Source organism: Pinus tabuliformis, chromosome 6, assembly GCF_031772625.1.
Source record: "Pinus tabuliformis cultivar Carrire ecotype Pingquan chromosome 6, CPIR1, whole genome shotgun sequence".
Taxonomy (NCBI): domain Eukaryota; kingdom Viridiplantae; phylum Streptophyta; class Pinopsida; order Pinales; family Pinaceae; genus Pinus; species Pinus tabuliformis.
Window position 1 is genome coordinate 768,084,228 of NC_142292.1, and position 18,789 is coordinate 768,103,016.

The 18,789-nt window shown below is 40.0% G+C and overlaps 1 protein-coding gene across 1 annotated transcript in view; it reads right to left on the minus strand.

Moving 5' to 3' along the window:
* LOC149260990 (uncharacterized) overlaps positions 1-18,789 on the minus strand; it is a 379,306-nt gene that overhangs the window by 170,832 nt on the left and 189,685 nt on the right. Inside the window, exons 10-13 of the mRNA XM_089367025.1 lie at positions 16,701-16,847; positions 16,408-16,563; positions 14,513-16,306; positions 14,233-14,408 (exon numbers count right to left, since the gene is read on the minus strand). Coding sequence (XP_089223151.1) covers positions 14,233-14,408; positions 14,513-16,306; positions 16,408-16,563; positions 16,701-16,847 — 2,273 coding nt within the window. The remainder of the gene's footprint in view (positions 1-14,232; positions 14,409-14,512; positions 16,307-16,407; positions 16,564-16,700; positions 16,848-18,789) is intronic.

Sequence of the window (18,789 nt, forward strand, 5' to 3'; positions counted from 1 at the left end):
ATGTAGTCTAGATGATTTCCTTGATCCCCACTCTGTCCCATTACTATATCATTTGCCACCTGCCACTTGAGGGATGTAGCATGGACATGTCACCCCATTTAAAGGTTGAAACCACCTAATAGGGTCCTTGGTTCACTGCTTATTGAGCTTGGAGACACTCGTACATGCCAAAGCCCACTATGGAAGGGCATGCCACCACGAAGTGCCCCATTGATTCCATGACTTGTAAGCTCTTTTACTTGATTATTATAATGATTTGTTGTATTGGAAGGTGAGGGGATAGATTGGATCTTATGCAGGATTGCAAGTGGGTCTCCAGTTGCTGCTTGGTCTATACGGGGTCCTAGCCCTCCACAGGGCCACACTGGTGCTTGTAGGATGAGCGTTGAGAGCCATGGGCCTCCACCATAGCAAAAAGTACTTCATGGATACCCAATACCACTTATTGATTGTTCGCATTCCACCTTTTTGGATAAGGATGATGAACCTGGTTCAGCGTGACCAGTCGACTCCACTCTTGCACCATACACTTGGAAGATGTTCCAGGGTACAAAGGATATCTCCCGCTGCAGAGGGAGGGATTATGTCATCACCCTAGCACTTACAGATGATCTATAGGCACTTTCGATCCACTTGGAGAACCATGAGGATGTCCTTGTGCCCCCCACACCCACTTGGGAGCACCACATGTTCTTGCTTGGAAAACAAGGGGCCAACCCCTGTCCACTATGTTTGGAGTCCAGTTCTACATCATGTCACCCCTTGGACTTCATTAGACCTCCTCAAAGGCCCAACGACTCACCATATTGATCATTCTACCCTCTTCAGAGGCTTATTCTTATGTTATTGAGCTCAGTGTTGCACGAAGTGCCCCCCCCCCCCCCCCCCCCCGGTTCCAAGCCCCGAAGCGCGCCCCGTACAGAAGCGCCTAGGAAGCTTGGTCGGAAGCGCGCTTCCGGATTTTTTAGCCGCTTCCTGGAAATTTGGAAGCGCTGGCGCTTCCCAGACGCTTCCGTACGCTTCTAGAAAAGCTTCCGGAAAAGCATTTAGAAAATCGTTTTTTTTTCAATTTTTTTTTAAATTTTAGGTGAGTTTTCTTGTTGGGGGTGGGTCCACCTTGGGTTCCCAGACGCTTCCCAGACACTTCCGTACGCTTCCAGAAAAGCTTCCGGAAAAGCATTTAGAAAATCGTTTTTTTTTCAATTTTTTTTTAAATTTTAGGTGAGTTTGCTTGTTGGGGGTGGGTCCACCTTGGATTAGGGTGACAAATGAAAGCAAAAAAAAATATAAATATAGCAGATGCTCCCTCATGGTAATGTTAAATTCTTAAAGTAAAAGTGACATTCTCCTTTATTTTTCATTTTCATCCTTTTACTTAAATTTTTAACATTACCATGAAATGACTCAGAATGTTTGAGAGTGGTTCCAGCCTCATTGGACTTCATATGGAGAAAATAGAATTTCATATCCTATTCAAAATTCAGCAGACTTAACAGTTTTCAGGTATTCAGGATCAATGGGATTGTGGCATTTCATTAGATTATATCAAGTATGAAGGTATGCGATTAGCATTTAATCAAGAGCACCAAGCCCTATATGTACCCTGGTGTTGGTGGTGTTAATTGTTGAACTCCTTTGTCACGCGGCACGCCCTTAGCAAAAAATTGCCTTTCAATCAAGTCAAAATCATCGATCAAACATGTTAAGCTTTTTCTACCATATTTTAAGTCTTGAATTAGGTAGCTTGATCAAAATTGGGCAATGTTGACTAATATCCCTAGACAATCGAGGTAGAGGCAAAGGCTAGACAAGAGGAGAAGAATCTAGATTCTAGATCATGAATGTACAATGGATGTTATATCTATCTTGATTTATGCAAAAATATGCATGTTTTCATGTCTTCTACAATTAATTTGGTATTTGGGATGTTTGTTTTGAGTATAAATGCAAAAAAATATAAAAAAAATATATATATATAGCAGACGCTTTGCTTCCTAGATTTTTGGAAAATGACGCTTCGGCGTCCCCGCTTCCAAAAAACGCTTCCGCTTCGCTCCTGCTTCGTGCAACATTGATTGAGCTATTTTGGTGGGATTGTTGTTAGATTCTGTAGCATCGGATGTGTTCTAGCCATGAAATTTGGTGGAGAGGCTAGAATACATGAGATCTCCAAAACCCAAAAAACATTTCTGGAATTTCTGCCTAGAAATGAGTTAATTAGATTATTAACCAGTTTTTAAATCTTTCCCAAGTCTAAGCTTAGGTAAATGGTTAATCAGATTTAATTAAATCAAGGTGTGAATCATCTAGAAGTTCACACGAATCAACTCCAAGATGATCCTAACCATTGATTAAGTCTTAATCTTGGTCTTTGGTTCTCCAACAGTGCACTATAAGAGGAAGCCGATGGGCACTTGGAGAAGATACACTAGAACACCAACAGTTTGATTTCCTTGGCACAGTAGTCTGTTCTCGAAGAGCCAAAGATTGAAGAAGTGAGTGCGCAAGGACAGTGAGTCCGATGGAGATTTTCCAGATCCGAAGAGTCAACGACAAGAGTGTCGAGTTTCTTTAGTGAGGTTGTGCAAATGCAAAGCAGAAGCTTGGGAGGCAGCAATTCAATTTGGCTAGACAGATGGTCAATTTAGTTGCTGGAGGCCGGGAAGATTTCTAGAAGGGACCAGCAAGTCATTCTAAGAGGTTGGATTGGGTAGACAGCTTGATCAGTTGCAATTGTAGGCAGAGCATACCAGTGGCTGCTCAGGCTTGACACAAAGACTAACACAGGGGTTTTGTGGCACGCATTCAAAGCTAGTTTTGGAATTGGATCAGTGTCGGGTGAGACAAAATTTGTCTCACTACTTTTCATGGGCAGTTTCTCCTATAGTGGATTGCCAGTTTGTGCATCCAAATTGTACTCAAATTTTCACTGCTGCTAAATAATAAAACCCTCTGCTGCTACATCGACTTTCCCAAGTTGGGTTTTCCCAAGAACAATTGTCCAAATATAACAGTGTTAAATTTTAAGTGTGTGCTATCATTTCTTATTTCTAGCGCTTTTTAATTTCCGTAATTTTTTTATTTGTGAAGGTTGCAGTGTATTTATTTCGATATTGCCATAGAAATAACTTGAATAATTAATTTATCAATTATAAGAAATAATACGAGTTGTTGCAATAGGATTCTAGTTGTAGGAATTTTCACATGGTAACAAAATGTAAGTGCTCAGTGAGGATGCTCAGAAGCAAAGGAGAAAATTTCGCTGCTCAAAGGGAGCAATAGACTGAAATTTTCAGAGACAACCCAGTGCTCAGAGAGGCAGGCTGAATTGCTACGGCATAAATTCGATTTTCAGTTGTAGGATTGCAGAAAAGTCTAATTGCTCAAGATTGTGATTCCAGCAGTCAGCGGGAGCAATTACCGCTCAAATTTTCGCTGAGAAGATTTCTGGTTGGGCGCAGAGGGTTTTTGCAACAACAAAACCATCATCGAGTCGAAGAGAAAAGCACACATAACAAAGGGAAATTTCTCTCAGGGAACTTCGAGTCTCAGAAGTTCAAATTTTCCTTGCAAATTGCCAGTAGTTGTGAGCAGATATTCTCACTGCAGAAGGGAGTGTGAGTAGCAAAGCAGCAACCAAATAGAAGGAAAGAGGGGATTTTTAACAGTTTTCGAGATGGCCACTACAAGGCTTAGAGATCAGGATAGGTTGGATGGATCATCCAACTATGTCATCTCGAAGTCTAGGATGTCTTTCCTATTGACTTCAGGTAGCATTGGATGTGCTCCCTCAAATTTTGTAGGGAGGCTTGGGCACATGTATTCCAAAGAACCCAGAAAGCATTTTGGTAAATTCCACCCAAAAGTGATTTTATTAAAATAATTAATATTTTTAATAGGGTTCCTAAGTCTAAACTTAGGAAACTTAAAATATTAATGGGTATTAATTTAATCATGGGTGAAACTTCTAGAAAAGGACACGGATCAAGCCAAAACGATCTGATCCTTTGATTAAGATTTAATCTAGGCCATTGGTTGTCCAACAAGAAGATATAAGAAGGGGCTTGAGGGTCATTTGGAAAACACACTGAGAGATCAAGGAAATCAATTTTTCTGAAGTGAGAAGTTCTCAGGAAGAAAAATTGATTAAGGAGATTTCTTGCAACAAAGTGGCAGTGAAAATTCGAAAGAAGGATTTTTTGGAGAGTACAAGCCAGAGGGAGAACAGAAAGACATCCAGAGGACCACGCAGTGCTGATGCAGAGGCAACGTAGTCCTTGAGGGGAAGTCAAGTTTCCTACTAAGGTAAGTCGAGTTTGCTGCTGAGCGAAGTTGAGATTCAGTTCTCAGAAGTCGGGGTGTGAGTCCAGGAGGTAGAACATCAATTTTCTCAGCCAGCAGAGGATTCGGGAGAGGGGCAGCGTAATACCCAAGAGGGATGACGTAGTTCTGCGCAGAGACCACGCAGAGGGTGACGTAGTTCTGCATAGAGACCATGCAGAGGGTGACATAGAGCCTCCAGTTCAACACAATCAGTCACTGGTTCTCCAGTGATAGGGTGAGATCATTTCACCAGTCTTTTGTTCAGTATTCTCTCTATATCAGATTGCTAGTTAAGCATCCTAGAATTGTACTCAGATTTTCTCTTGCATAATAATAAAACCCTCAAAGTTGTTGCATCGCTTTTCCCACATTAGGTTTTTCTAAGAACATTTGTCCAAAATAACAGTCCCCTATGTGTTTATACTTGTCAGGCCAGGGTAACTCCAGATTGAGCGGAGGAAAGAACTGATTGATTTTATTCATTAGCTAACATATTATTTATATACATACATATGATGGATCAGTTCATCTTCTAGATGACTGTCCAGTTCACCCATCCGTTTCCGATTAGGTGTCAACATTCCCCCCCCTAATCTGAAAAGATGTTGGTGAGTCCAAGCATCATTCTGAATCTTTCAAGCTTTTCTCTTCCAAGCGCTTTGGTGAAGATGTCTGCAATTTGCTCGTTTGTGGAACAATGACGGAGATGGATTGTTTTGGCCTCAACATGATGTCGGATCAGATGATATTTAGTATTGATGTGCTTAGTACGATCATGGAACTTTGGGTTCTTGGCCAACTTTATTGTAGATTTGTTATCAATCATGAGTGGAGTTGATTGTATTTGTTTTACCTGCAAATCTTCAAGAATTTTCCCGAGCCACACAATTTCTTTCGTTGCTTCAGCTGCTGCCACATATTCTGCTTCTGTTGTGGAATCTGCTGGTACTGATTGTTTACGTGATCTCCAGGAGACAGCTCCTGATCCAAGACTCATAGCATATCCTGAAGTAGATACCCCAGTTTCTTTGTCTCCATCGAAGTCTGAATCAGAGTATCCAATCAAGTTGAAGTCGTCCACCTGTGTATACTTGATTCCAAGGTCTTGAGTTCCCTTCAAGTACCTTAGAACTCTTTTTGCAGCAGACCAATGTCCCTCACAAGGCTTTTGCATAAACCTGGAGAGGATTCCAACAGCAAATGAAATGTCTGGTCTGGTAGTAGTGAGGTAGATGAGACTTCCTACAAGCTATCTATACTTTGTTGCATCCTCAAATTCCTTTCCTTCAATAGATGTGAGCTTCAAGTTTTGTTCCATTGGAGTAGAAAGGGGATTGCACTCTGTCATGCCAAATCTGTTTAACAAATCTCCAATGTATTTCTTTTGAGAAAGAAATATGGACTTTGGATGTTGGGTTACTTCAATGCCAAGATAGTAATGAACATAGCCCAAATCAGTCATTTCAAAAAAATTTCTTAATTCTTTCTTTATGGATGCAATATAGCTTTCATTGTTCCCTGTCATTAAAAGATCATCTACATATACCACAAGATATACAACTGTTTTGCCAACTTTCTTGACAAATAAAGTTGCATCATCAAGATCAAAATGATTGAAGTTGAGTTTCAGAAGATGCTCAGTTAGTTTTTCATACCAAGCTCGTGGTGCTTGTTTGAGGCCATACAAGGACTTCACAAGTTTGCATACTTTATGTTCATGTCCTTTCATAGCAAATCCTTCAGGCTGGGACATAAAAACATTCTCTTTTAGATCTCCATTCAAGAATGCAGTTTTTACATCCATTTGATGGACTTTCCAACCGTTCTGAGTAGCTAGTGCAAAGAGTGTCCGGATGGTGGCCCATTTTGCTGTGGGGGCAAAAGTTTCCTCATAATCGACCCCTTCCTTCTGTGCAAAACCTTTTGCCACAAGCCTAGCTTTGTGCTTGTCAAGTGAGCCATCAGCTTTGTACTTGTTCTTGTAGACCCACTTGCAGCCAATTGGTTTGGTTCCAAATGGAGGATCAACCAGCTTCCAAGTGCCATTCTTTATTAGGGCATCATACTCCTTCTGCATCGCTTCTTTCCATTCATCATGAGAAGCAGCTTCTTTGAAGGAAGTTGGTTCAAAATCTGTAGACAAGTTCAATTCACAATCATAAGTAACATCCATATCAACAGGTGAATTAGAGTTATCTACATCACCTCCATCTTGTCGGTTTGTATTTCTGGTCCCTGTTTTTCCAATTTCATTAGGATGAACACTTTCAAGTGTCTTTGTCAGCCACTTTGGGGGACCTTTCTGAGATGGTCCAGGTTGTTCTGTTGATTGAGTTGGGTCTGAATCAAGATTGAGTCTCCCAATTCTATCAATTACATCACTTAAAGCATCATCCGTTGTTGGAGTGTCATGCAGGGGAGATTGTTCTTCATAAGAAGATTCCACATGTTGATCTAGTATAGGAATCCCCCCTTCAAGATGTGGAATCTGATTATCAAACTCTTGGAATGATTTTGGTTTTGTGAATCTATCCAAGCGATCAAGTTGCCGCTCAACAACACTGTCAAATTTGGATGATTCAAGAAAAATGACATCTCTAGATAAAACAAACTTTTTATTTACTTCATCATAGAGGCGGTATGCTTTAGATGTGTTTGAATACCCCAGGAAGATACACTTACGACTTCTAGCACCAAGTTTGTTTCTATGTACCTTTGGTATTAAAGCATAACAGGTGGAACCAAATATCCTGAGATGTTTTACCGAAGGAACATGTCCATACCACAATTCATAAGGAGTCTTGTTTCTTATAGCACTAGATGGACATCTATTCTTTATATATGCAGCACATAGAACAGCATCAGCCCAAAACATTGTCTTTACATTTTTGAAGAAAAGCATGGATCGTACCATATTCAAAATTGTTCTGTTCATTCTTTCAACTACACCATTCTGTTGAGGATTATAAGGCACAGTTGTTTGATGTTTAATCCCATGTTAGCGAAGATAGTGTTCAAATTCATTTGATGTATATTCTTTTCCATTATCAGTGCGAATAGACCCAATATGAGATTGTGCATCATTTTCAATCCACTTATGAAAATTCTTGAATGTTTGAAAAGCATCAGATTTGTTCTTCAATAAGTAAACCCAACACATTCTGGTGTAATCATCAATAAATGTCATGATATACTTATTTCCATTTGCAGAAGGAACAGGCATTGGACCACATAAATCTGAATGAATAAGTTCAAGCTTCCTATGTGCTCTTGAATGTGAATCATGAAAAGACTGTTTGCTATGCTTTCCTAGAATGCAAGCATCACATTGTTTACGTTTTCTAGGAATTGTAGGCAAACCAGCAACACCATTTTTCTTCAACAAGCGGAGACTATCATAGTTTAAATGTCCAAATCTAGCATGCCATAATAAACTTGATGGAAGTGTACCTTCATCATGATGAGAAATATATGAAAAATGTTGTGCATGAGCAGAAGTTCCTTGCAGTTTAAGAAGTCTTTCTTCTTCTATACCCCTCATGACAAGTGAATGGTCAGATGCCTTTCTTACCTCAAGCTTTCCATCAAACATATGAATGGAGTGACCTTGCTGGCGGATGTGGACCAGGGACAGCGAGTTTCTCTTGAGCTGTGGGAGATATAGAACATGATCCAGAAGAAAGTCTGGAAGACCAGGCAGTTTAAGCCTGACTGTGCCAAGCCCTGATGGCTTGATTTTTGACTGATCTGCAAAGTATACTGCTCCATCAACATTATCAGTGAAATCTTCAAAAAAATCTTTCCTATGAGTCATATGGCAGGTTGCTCCTGAATCAAGCAACCAGTGATTTTTCGAAGAAGTAAGTGAAGCATTAAACAGATCTTCATTTACTCCAATGTTACATTGTGCCTCAATATAGTGAGCGGATTCAGGTTCTTTACCTTTGTCTGTGTCATCAGTTTTACCTTTCTGCTGATTTCTTCTCTGCTCAATCTTTTCCCATGGTAGCTTGCATGTAGAAGCATCATGAGATCCATTTTGTTTGCAGCGAATGCAATGTAAGTCTGCCTTTTCTTCTTGAGGGTGTCTGCCCCCCCTGCCTCTGAAATATCTTTCTCTTTCTCTTGAATACATACTGCAACAAAAATTATTTTTGCTGATAGAAAAATAATTTTGCTGATAAAAATTACTTCTGCCAAAAAAATCCTCACTTTACAGCCTTTTTAAATCCCTCTAATATGTGACAGAAGGCATCAGAATTTCATTGAAATATTATAACATTTTATGCTTCAATACAGCATAGAAAAACTGTGCAAATGTTCTGACTGATATGACTTTGAATGCTTTTGAAAACTACTTATATAACCCCTTTAAAAACTGCTTACAATACAATACTCAAAAACTGCCATCATAAATACATATCAACAGCACAACATTATACCGCCATTAAAATCATCTTTCTTGTCATTCTCAAACTTTTTGAGATGAATCAGGTTTAAAGTCATATGCATAAACAAACTGCGCAAGTCATTTGGTTATATGCATAGTCAAACTGCGCAATACCATATGGTTATATGCATAAAACTAAACTGCGCAATACCATAATTATAACAGCTTCATAATTGGCACAAGGATTGACATATCATTTTCAATGAGGACAACAACACCCGCTGAGGCACAAGCAGTCACAAACGTTAATGTTGCAGTAACCCCGTCACCAACAACAAATATGCTAACAAGAAGGGGATTTCGTAGACTCCGTTTCAGAGTGGCGCAGCTCTTACAATAAAACTGAGGCCTGTTTTGGACCTGGAATGAAACAAAACAGAGACCGGCAGACAGATCTATTCAACGCAATGGAGGGCCTGTACACTCACCATCCCATTAATAACAAAAAGCTTTATATTTGCAACAGCACTATACCATGTCAGTCCTCAAAAAAAACACCGTATTCAAAAAAATATTCAAGCAGCTCCACATTCAATCTTCCGGCACCATCAGACAACGACAGCGCAGGATAACCACTACACTTGTTGACCGACCACGTAAGTTATGACCGCTACTGCCACCATATCGAAATTATAATAAAACTCATCAGCTAGAATATGAACAAGGCTCTTATTAGTTGTTGTAGTGTACCTAAACCCGAAAAGACTGACCAGCCATTTTTTGAAGCACCGAAACCCCGGCCTTATCGACAATCCACGACGTTCAACGGATCATTTTCAGGCAGATCAGTCTTGTAAATGCCGTAAGCCAAGGCAGTGGCTGTGGTCTCGTGCATCAAGCGGAGAGGATCTCTGACTGGCTCGAACATGGTCAGCCCACGCTCTCACTCAACATGGTCAACATAGCTTCTTGAGAAAACTAAGAGAAGAATACGTTGCCCAGGTCCGGGAGTGCGCTGTCGGACCTCACGCAGACATGGGTGAAACGCAAAATCTCAAACGCACGCAGACATGGGTGAAAACCGGACCGGACAGGGCCTTCTGGATTATTAAACCGGGTCGGAGAGCTTCGATGGGATGGGTCTACGGATGCTTGTCAGGCCAGACACCTCGTTTGTGAGATAAAACGCCTCCAGGTCTTCCAAGTGCGAGAGCAAGAGCTTGGAGATTATGTTTTCTGCAAATTCGATAATGGGGATATTAAAACGATTTTCAGCGGCATAAGTCCAGTGCAAGAGATGAAAGGGCGACAGAATGAGGCATGGGTATTCATGTGCAGAGAGGTGTATTCATGCGCAGAGAGGCAGCAAAAAGTATAACAACGCTTCTATGCATTCAATAAAAAACGCATCAACGCTCAGGTGTATTGCACATTCAGCAGGGCAGAGGGCGCAGTGTCAGGATAGAGGCAGCTGGTGCGCCAGAGAACATTATGGGCAGATGCGTTGGCAGTGCTCAGGGCAGAGAATGAAACGCATGACAGAGGCAGCGCTCAGGTATGAGCAGCTCTCAGGACAGCAGGAGTTACAGCGATTTCTGGGACCTGTGCTCTGATACCATGTCAGGCCAGGGTAACTCCAGATTGAGCGGAGGAAAGAACTGATTGATTTTATTCATTAGCTAACATATTATTTATATACATACATATGATGGATCAGTTCATCTTCTAGATGACTGTCCAGTTCACCCATCCGTTTCGGATTAGGTGTCAACAATACTTCCTTGCTTAGTTTCTATGTTTCAGAATCATATTTAACATGGTGTAGGTCGCTTCAGTAATTTACTTCAATGTTTCAAAAAGAAATCTGAATTAAGCTTGTAATGTTATTTACAATCTAGGTGAAGTAGATTCAGTTGGTTGCAGTAGGATTCCTGAGATTGTTAGATCTAGGAATTTTCACATTTCCTTCTAGATGAATATGACCTGCAAGCCTACATTGATAATGTAGTGGCAATTCCTTAAAATGCAGATCAACTCAAGGAATATAGGAAGGAGATGGCACTGGCGAAGCGTTTGACCCTAGATGGAGTCTGGGACCATATAGTCTCTCATATAGCAGCCAAGGGAACGACCAAAGAAATGTGGGATTCTCTCTCCATGCTATACCAAGGTATTTCCGAGCAGCGGAAGGTGTTCCTGGAGGAGAAGCTGAGATGCAGAAGGGGGAAGGCATGGATCCCTTCCTCACCAGGATTTAGGAAGTCCAATACCAACTTTCAGCGATTGGGGTAGCACCCCAACCTTCAAAGCTAGTACGATTGGCACTCAACAGTGTCTCAAAGGATTGGCAGGTCTCTGTTCAAAGTATATTGGGCAGAGACACGGTACCAAAATTGGACAGAATGTGTGCTGACTTGCAGTAGGAGGAAATGAAATGACCTTTGTTGAAGACAAAAGGTGGCAACAATGGCAATGGACAAAAGGTGGTGAAGGAAGAGGAGAATGTGCCCCTCGCATCAAAGGGTCCCACTCAGGGGCAGGGGGAATAAAGAAAGAAGAAGAAAGACCTGTCAAATGTCAAGTGCTTCAGGTTTGGCGAGTTTGGCCACTACAGTTGTCAATGTCCTCTCAGGAAGAGGGACAAGCAGGTTCAGTAGGCAACATCAGCCGAGATCGACAAGTTGTCCTCCAGTTTGGAGGAAGACTTCGCAATGATGGCAAACATACCTCCAGGGGTGAGGTGGGGTGATTTGGAGTTGTAGCCCCAGAGAGCTACAAATTTGGGCAGGATCCTTGAGGAGTCCACCTCATGGATCATTACTTGGCTACGAGGGCCCACAGTGTTCAGTAGCAAAATGGATAAGTGGCAGTTGATGTAGTCAGTACCAAAGTAACAGTGGCAAACTAGTAGCACTCAGACGCTAAGAAGTGCAGTTCAATGTTGAAAGCAAAACAAGTGGCTTAGTGCAAAAGTGCAGATGCTAGTAGCAGTCAAAGGCTCGAGAGACAAATGCATCATACTGAACATAGTTGATTCAGTGTTTTGGATGCTTCTCAGTTGCGGTTGTTGCAGTTGCAGCAACAACAAATGAGAGGGAGTTGCAGTGCAGATGTAGTGTTGGCAGCAGTATGGTAGGGTTAGAAGAAGCACAAATGCAACATCACAGTTACGTAGTGGTTGGTGGGCAACAGTAGCCAAACATCAACAATGTGATAGAGGTGATATAGAGACAAGGTGTTGTGGCAGCACGTGCAACACTAAAGAGAGAACACAGTCCTCACAAAGAGGGAGTGTTAGTTTTTGTAGCATCGGAGGTGTTCTAGCCACGAAATTTGGTGGAGAGGCTAGAATACGTGAGATCTCCAAAACCCGGAAATCGCTTCTAAAAATTCCACCTAGAAATGACTTAATTAGATTATTAACCAATTTTTAAAATATTTCCTAAGTCTAAACTTAGGGAATATGGTCAATTAATCAAAATTAATTTAGTCAAGGTATGAATCATTTAAAAACTCACACGAATCGACCCCAAGATGATCCTAGCCATTGATTATATTTTAATCTTGGTTGTTGGTGCTCCAACAATGGCTTATAGGAGGAAGTCGATGGGCACCTGGATAAGATATGCTAGAACACCAACAGTTTGATTTCCTTGGCAGATCTATTTCCATAATGCCAGCAGTGTGTTGTTGGAGAGCAAGAGATCGAAGCACTAAGTGAGGGGCAAGGACAGTGAGTCCGGAGGAGATTTTCTAGATCAAGAGAGTCAGCTACAGGAGGGTCGAGTTTCCTTAGTGAATCTGCGAAGAGGCACTGCAGAAGCTTCAAAGGCAGCAGTTTGATTTGTCCAGAAAGAGGGTCAATTAAGTTGCTGGAGGTTGGGAAGATTTTCGAAAGGGACCAACGAGTCATTCTCAGAGGCTGGATTGGGTAGACGGCTTGATTGGTTGCAGTTCCAGGCAGAGCGTACCAATGATTGCACAAGCTTGACGCACGGGTTTCGTGGAGCCCATTCAGACCGAGTTTTGGAGTTGGATCAATGCCGGGATAGACAAAATTTGTCTCAATAATTTTTGTTTCCAGTTTCTCATGTAATAGATTGCCTGTTTGTGCATCAAAATTGTACTCAGATTTTCACTGCTGCTTAATAATAAAACCCTCACTTGCTGCACCGGTTTTCCCAAGTTGGGTTTTTCCAAGGACAATTGTGATCCTTGAGTGATCAATTCCACTTCCTTGACCTAATTTTGGGTCCACTTGGTCTCGTGTGGTCCCACGTCCTAACAATTCAAATTCCACAAAGATCATACAAAGACAAATTCTCTATAAGGATTTCTAGGCCCTTCCTAGAGAGCTTGTGACCTTGCTTCAGGTGCAAGAAAGCCATACAATTGAGTCTCTCTTGTGAATAGGCCTTAGAAATCACTCCTTATCCTCTTATTGCTCCATTGTTTCCCTTGACATAGTAGTTTCCATTTAGGATCCCCTCCTAGGACACCTAATAGTTTGAGCGATAACAGGGACTACCCCCCATAGCCTGCAATTGGGAGACAACTAGAAAGGAGAGGTCGGGGATCAGAGTGATAGCCCCCAACCTGAGTCGTTGTCGCACTGTGCCTGTACAATCTAAGCCACAATGGGTTGGTAGGGTAAATTTCAAATGGTTGGCTTATATTTGGCTAGACAGACTATCTACAGTAGTTCTATGTCAGTAATGGCTTGGTTACTGGTCATAGATGTGTTGTGGTATGTTAGGTTCAATACAAGACAATGAACACTATAAGAGAGAGAAAAACCCAGACATGGCCATGCAGTTCTTTGTGCATCTAGTCACATAGTCTGATGTTCTATTGGACTTCGGGTGATTGATGTTGTGATTTTTGGAGTAGCTTTTCTTCTAGTACTCACATTCCAACTTCCCCATTATAAATCTTAGTCTGTATGTGCAATATGCAGTTTTCTAAGTTATTATTACTCTATGGCATGCACTAGACAATATTTGACTATCCACACGTTAACAGTTAAGATTATTTCAAATATCTTGATTATACTTGACCGACTATCTGCCTTTGCCATAGTTAGAGAGGATTGTTTACAACATTCCCTCTTATTTTCAAATACTACTGCTAAGTGCCTTTGAAATTTCATGTCCAACATAAAAAAACTTATGAATACCATGAGCACACATTAAGAAACCTTGTTGAGGGTCAAAAAATAAATTATATAAAAAAAATTACTGTAGACAATGTTCTCACAATCACTAGCAATGTTAATGCATGCCTTCAGATGGACATAAATATTTTCATCCTTCACATAGTGACTAGAGAGTGGTTTTCATTTTGAAAACTTGATGATACAGGAACATGGAGACAACTATTATCAAACTGCTTTGCTGTGCAGAAAGAAATTCCAACAGACCTTTACTGAAATGCATGCGTGATGAGAAAAGGAGAAATGACAATCTGATTCTAATGGAGTACATCACAAAGAATGATACCTGATAAGATAAGGTACCTACCCAACTTCAATAGAGATTGATAACATTTTCAAAGGAACCTTTTGTAAATGGCTCTGGATGTGCAGTGCAGTCTTCTCTGAACAGTATGCATGATTACAACAGCAACTTCGCATACGGAGGATAACCTTTTGATCTGGAACTTGCAACTTAGAGTGAAATCTACGGGTTAAAGATTCCTGTTTAGAAGAAATAATAAGAAAAATTAAAGCTCACACACATCCTGCACTGTGCACTCAAATGATGGATAAGTCATAACCAAAAGAAACTTACTAGTGAATACCTTGAGTAGATGCCATGAAGACATGTTTTCTTGACCAGAATCAAGGAGAACTTTATACAATGGGTTTGTTAGAGCTGTAGCAGCATGTATTCCCACTGGATCTCCGGGTTGCAAATGTCTCCTCAATTTGGTCTTCTCGCCTTTCCATTCTGATAACTGTGTCATTGTTCCTGAATCATACTGAAACTGCACCAAATGTTTTCCTTGTGTGGTCCGTATGGTACCATCATAACAGATAATGATGTCCCGAAGAAAGGCCATAAGTTGCTTAGAAAGTCTTCCTGGCTCCTTGACCTCTATTGCCTTGCAAAACAGTGCCTCCCTTGAGGAGACTGCATTAATAAATGCTTCGTGAGGCGTTAAACCATTAGTAATAGAGGATACAATAAGGCCACGGGCCTCACAAAAATTAACTTCAGCAGGGAGAGGAGAGTTAAAGTTCAATGATGAAAAAAACCGCTTGCTCCAATCCCTAGGTAAAAGTTCATTTCCTTTAAATGTCTGTAGTCCCAAGAATCCTGTTTGCTGAATGACTTTATTCATAGAACGCCCACTTCCAGCCTCGACAATTGAGATAAGAGAGTTGGATCTAAAGATGCATTTTGATATTCTATTATGTGTATGGTGGACATGATTCTGTATATGTGGGACTATTTCAGCCTCTAAACCTGGTAACATCGTATGCTTCATAAGAGGCATTACATCATCAAGGCATTTATTAACAGCCTCAACCAGACAATTTTTTGAAGTGGCTTCATGAAATGGATATAGATCATCCAAACCCACACTGAATCCATCTTGAGAAAACCACTCCGTTAAAGTATGCTGCAGTGAATTTAAGAACTTCAAGGCTTCCCTGGGTCCCTTTTGCACAATCAATGTGTGTAGAATTAGTTCAACAGAACCATGGGAATGGTTCCCATCTCGGAGAATGCATAAAATTTCACTTTTCTGAATATGAAGTCCATTGCCAATGCAGTTAAAATCAGGAGGTAAGCACATTTGAAAAAGTTGACATCCTGTCCAGAATGGTCCTCCATGTGGAGATCTGACAATTGCAGGTTCGGGGACAGATGAAAGTGCCCACAGTGATAGCTGATGCATAGTTATTTCATTGAGCAGCGGCATGCTGAGGAGAAGACTAGCTGCAATTAAAGTATCTTGAGTAAGCATAAGAAGCATCTGTCCACTCTGAGAATTAATAATTTGCTCATCTAAACTTAGAAGTTCAGAAAGTTCTGCTCGACACTGCAGAGATTGTGGCACAAAAACATGTATACAGTCCCCATCAAAATCTGCATCCATTGGCGGGCATATAAGAGGGCTGATACTGAAATTACAACTTGGCTGAATGCGAACTTTCAAGGCTTGAATCGAGTGTTTGTGTATAGATGGTGGCCGATTAACAATGACAGTATCCCCGTCTACAAGTTGTCGATGAACAATTTCACCAATCTCAACCATCCTAACCATTTCAAGGAACTCTTTCGATCGACAGTTTCCACCCCTATCAACCAGTGTGCTATAAAAGCCTTGGTTCACAATACTCTGCATCCTTTCCTTATTGTACGATGTTATGCGCTCCTCAACAGTAACGCTTTTAGCTACTTCAAGTGGAATTCCTATTTCATCTATTTCTATATATGCATCTCCAGTTAAGACACCACGTGCAGAAAATCGAGAAAGTTTTTGCAAAAACAGTGTTGCAATCCTCTCACCCCATATTTTTGAAAATGATTCAGCATTTCCTAAACTTTGACCATAAACTTTAAAAGGCTCCTTGTCTCCTGGGCTCTGCAACAAGTGCAAAATGCATGGGAAAACTAAATCTATGTAATAATATGAATCACTATCAAACACAGCTCGTTAGTTGTTACTAGAAACAATAAATATACCTTTTGACCACCACGTGCATGCAAATATTGTGAACATAATGACTGAAGCAGTTTTGTTTCATGCTTCCTAGTCTCAAAAGTGGGTTTCCCTCCTCTAGATTCTTTAATTCTTCCCACTGAACTGATGATTTTCTTCAGTATTGTAGTTGCTCCATCCTGCATATAAAAATACTTAGCATACTGCATAGCATAAAAAACCAACAAAACATGAAAAATATCTGGTTAATGTTTAGTATAGATAAAATTTTAGTTTTTTACAATAATGAGCTTCAGCAACATATGAATCTACTTACAATGCCTATTCTCGTTGCATTGACTGAATCTCTAGATATCCTAGTACAATTGGGGGGCACTGGAAGGCAGTCCCAAATAAGTGATTCTGGCCTTATTCCAAATCCTTTCAATGTTGTCTCAGGAACCTGCCTCAGAATGTTTAAAGCCTGCCACCACAGAACAATTGACAAGTTATAATCAACACCCTACCAAAATCATATTTCTGGATACTAAATTTCAAAAGCACTGAGACAAATAAATGTAACACTGCATGCTAGGATGATCAGAGCGATAAGAATTTACTAATAAGAGCTGCATAGTATAAATTACCTTTCAGATCACTCCTCACTCGTATATCCATTTGCTAGTGATTTAAATGGCCATTACATTTTGATACTCAAGAAAATGAGCTTGGATAACACACTTACAATCGAATCTCACTTGTTCTCAAAGATAAACATGTCACAATTCACAGCCAAGCAGGTACCCTAGAGTTTATAAAATATAAATGTTGGACTGAATATTTTGATTTGCACAGTAAAAAAATGAACATTAAAATTTAAGGCTATAGTACAGTTATAGAAACTTCCTTGAGCAGGGTAAAGATTAAATCTGATATTATTTTTGTCACATCCATGACATTGTAAACAACACAACATGAATGACGTATAGAAATACTAGCAATACCTCAGCATAATTACAATCTTAGATCAAATAACTGTGTTAACAGTTAAAAACCTGGAATCCAACATATTTCGACCATTTCATTCACATTTTTGAAAGATTCTCTCTCAGGAACAGATGTCACACAACAAAGTACAGCCACCATAAAGACCTTGGAGCAGCTTTTGTATGAATTTAAACTTGTTTCTAACTGATGATTTATATTGTCGAACTGCTATATTTACTACAGGTTCTTGTTACTCGAAAAAGAGCAAATTGCTAAGTAATACAGCAGAATTTTATAGGAACAACTATTTCCAAGGAATGAAATGGCATTTCTCTGGCATGATATAAAAGGAAATTGCTGTAAGATCTAAGATATGCCAGGTGGGGCTGCAAGAGGTTACTTCTAATAATCTCCATCAAATAGAAAGATGCCATTTCAGGCTAAACTATTCCCCTTTCCAATATGTAACATTAGGTTATACTAATCAGTTGGCTAACTAATATTGTCCATGACAACATAACAAAGTTAAAAGCATTACAATATGAATAACCTAAATAGCAATGCACTTCTAATTTTGAATGTAACCATTTTATCACGAAACATCACGAAGGATATGCTCAAAATTCCTATCCTTGAAACTTGTGATTATCATTATCTCCTTATCTGCATCTTACTGTCCACCTTTGCTAACTCCATTAACCGAGTAGCAGAATCCTCATTGAATTTGTGGCAAGGTCACTAATGCCCTTGCTTAGTATTTTGATTAAAAATATGATTTATTTTCCCAACAATCAACCCTCTGTTAATCAATGACCACTTCAAATTACTTTATTCATCAACCACCATTTCAAATACAATTCAACTAACGCTTCCACCAACAATTTTTCTTCATTAAAAAAGAAGAACGTCTTCCCATGGAGTATCCCTAACAAATTACTAATCCTACACAATCAATTATATTCCTTGTTCAAGTTTCTATGTTTCTAGTTTGATGTATTTTCTAGTTCATATGAACATCATGTCGACAAAGTGATGCTCGACAAAGGAGTAGTTGACATAGTAGCCATCAAGAAAGGATCAATGTTTTATTGATGAGATCATCAAAGGAAGTAATCAACCAGCTACTCCACCATAAAAGAGACTCACCCACAAGGTTCATCGATGATAGACACAAGGTGTTACAAACAAACAATCTGTCAACAACAACATCAAAAACAAGGAAGTCACCAACAATGGAGTTATCAATGATGAAGTTGTAGATACAAGAGTTACCAACAACAAAGTTACAAACAAACAGATTGTTGACAAAGTTAATCACAGATAAGGAGACTTCCTAAACCAGCTAGAAGAGAACCTATGTGTGTTGCGATATCCCCAAGATCATAAATTTTGCTAAGTACAGCGATTTTTGCAATTTTGTTGTTGAGACACATTTTGGC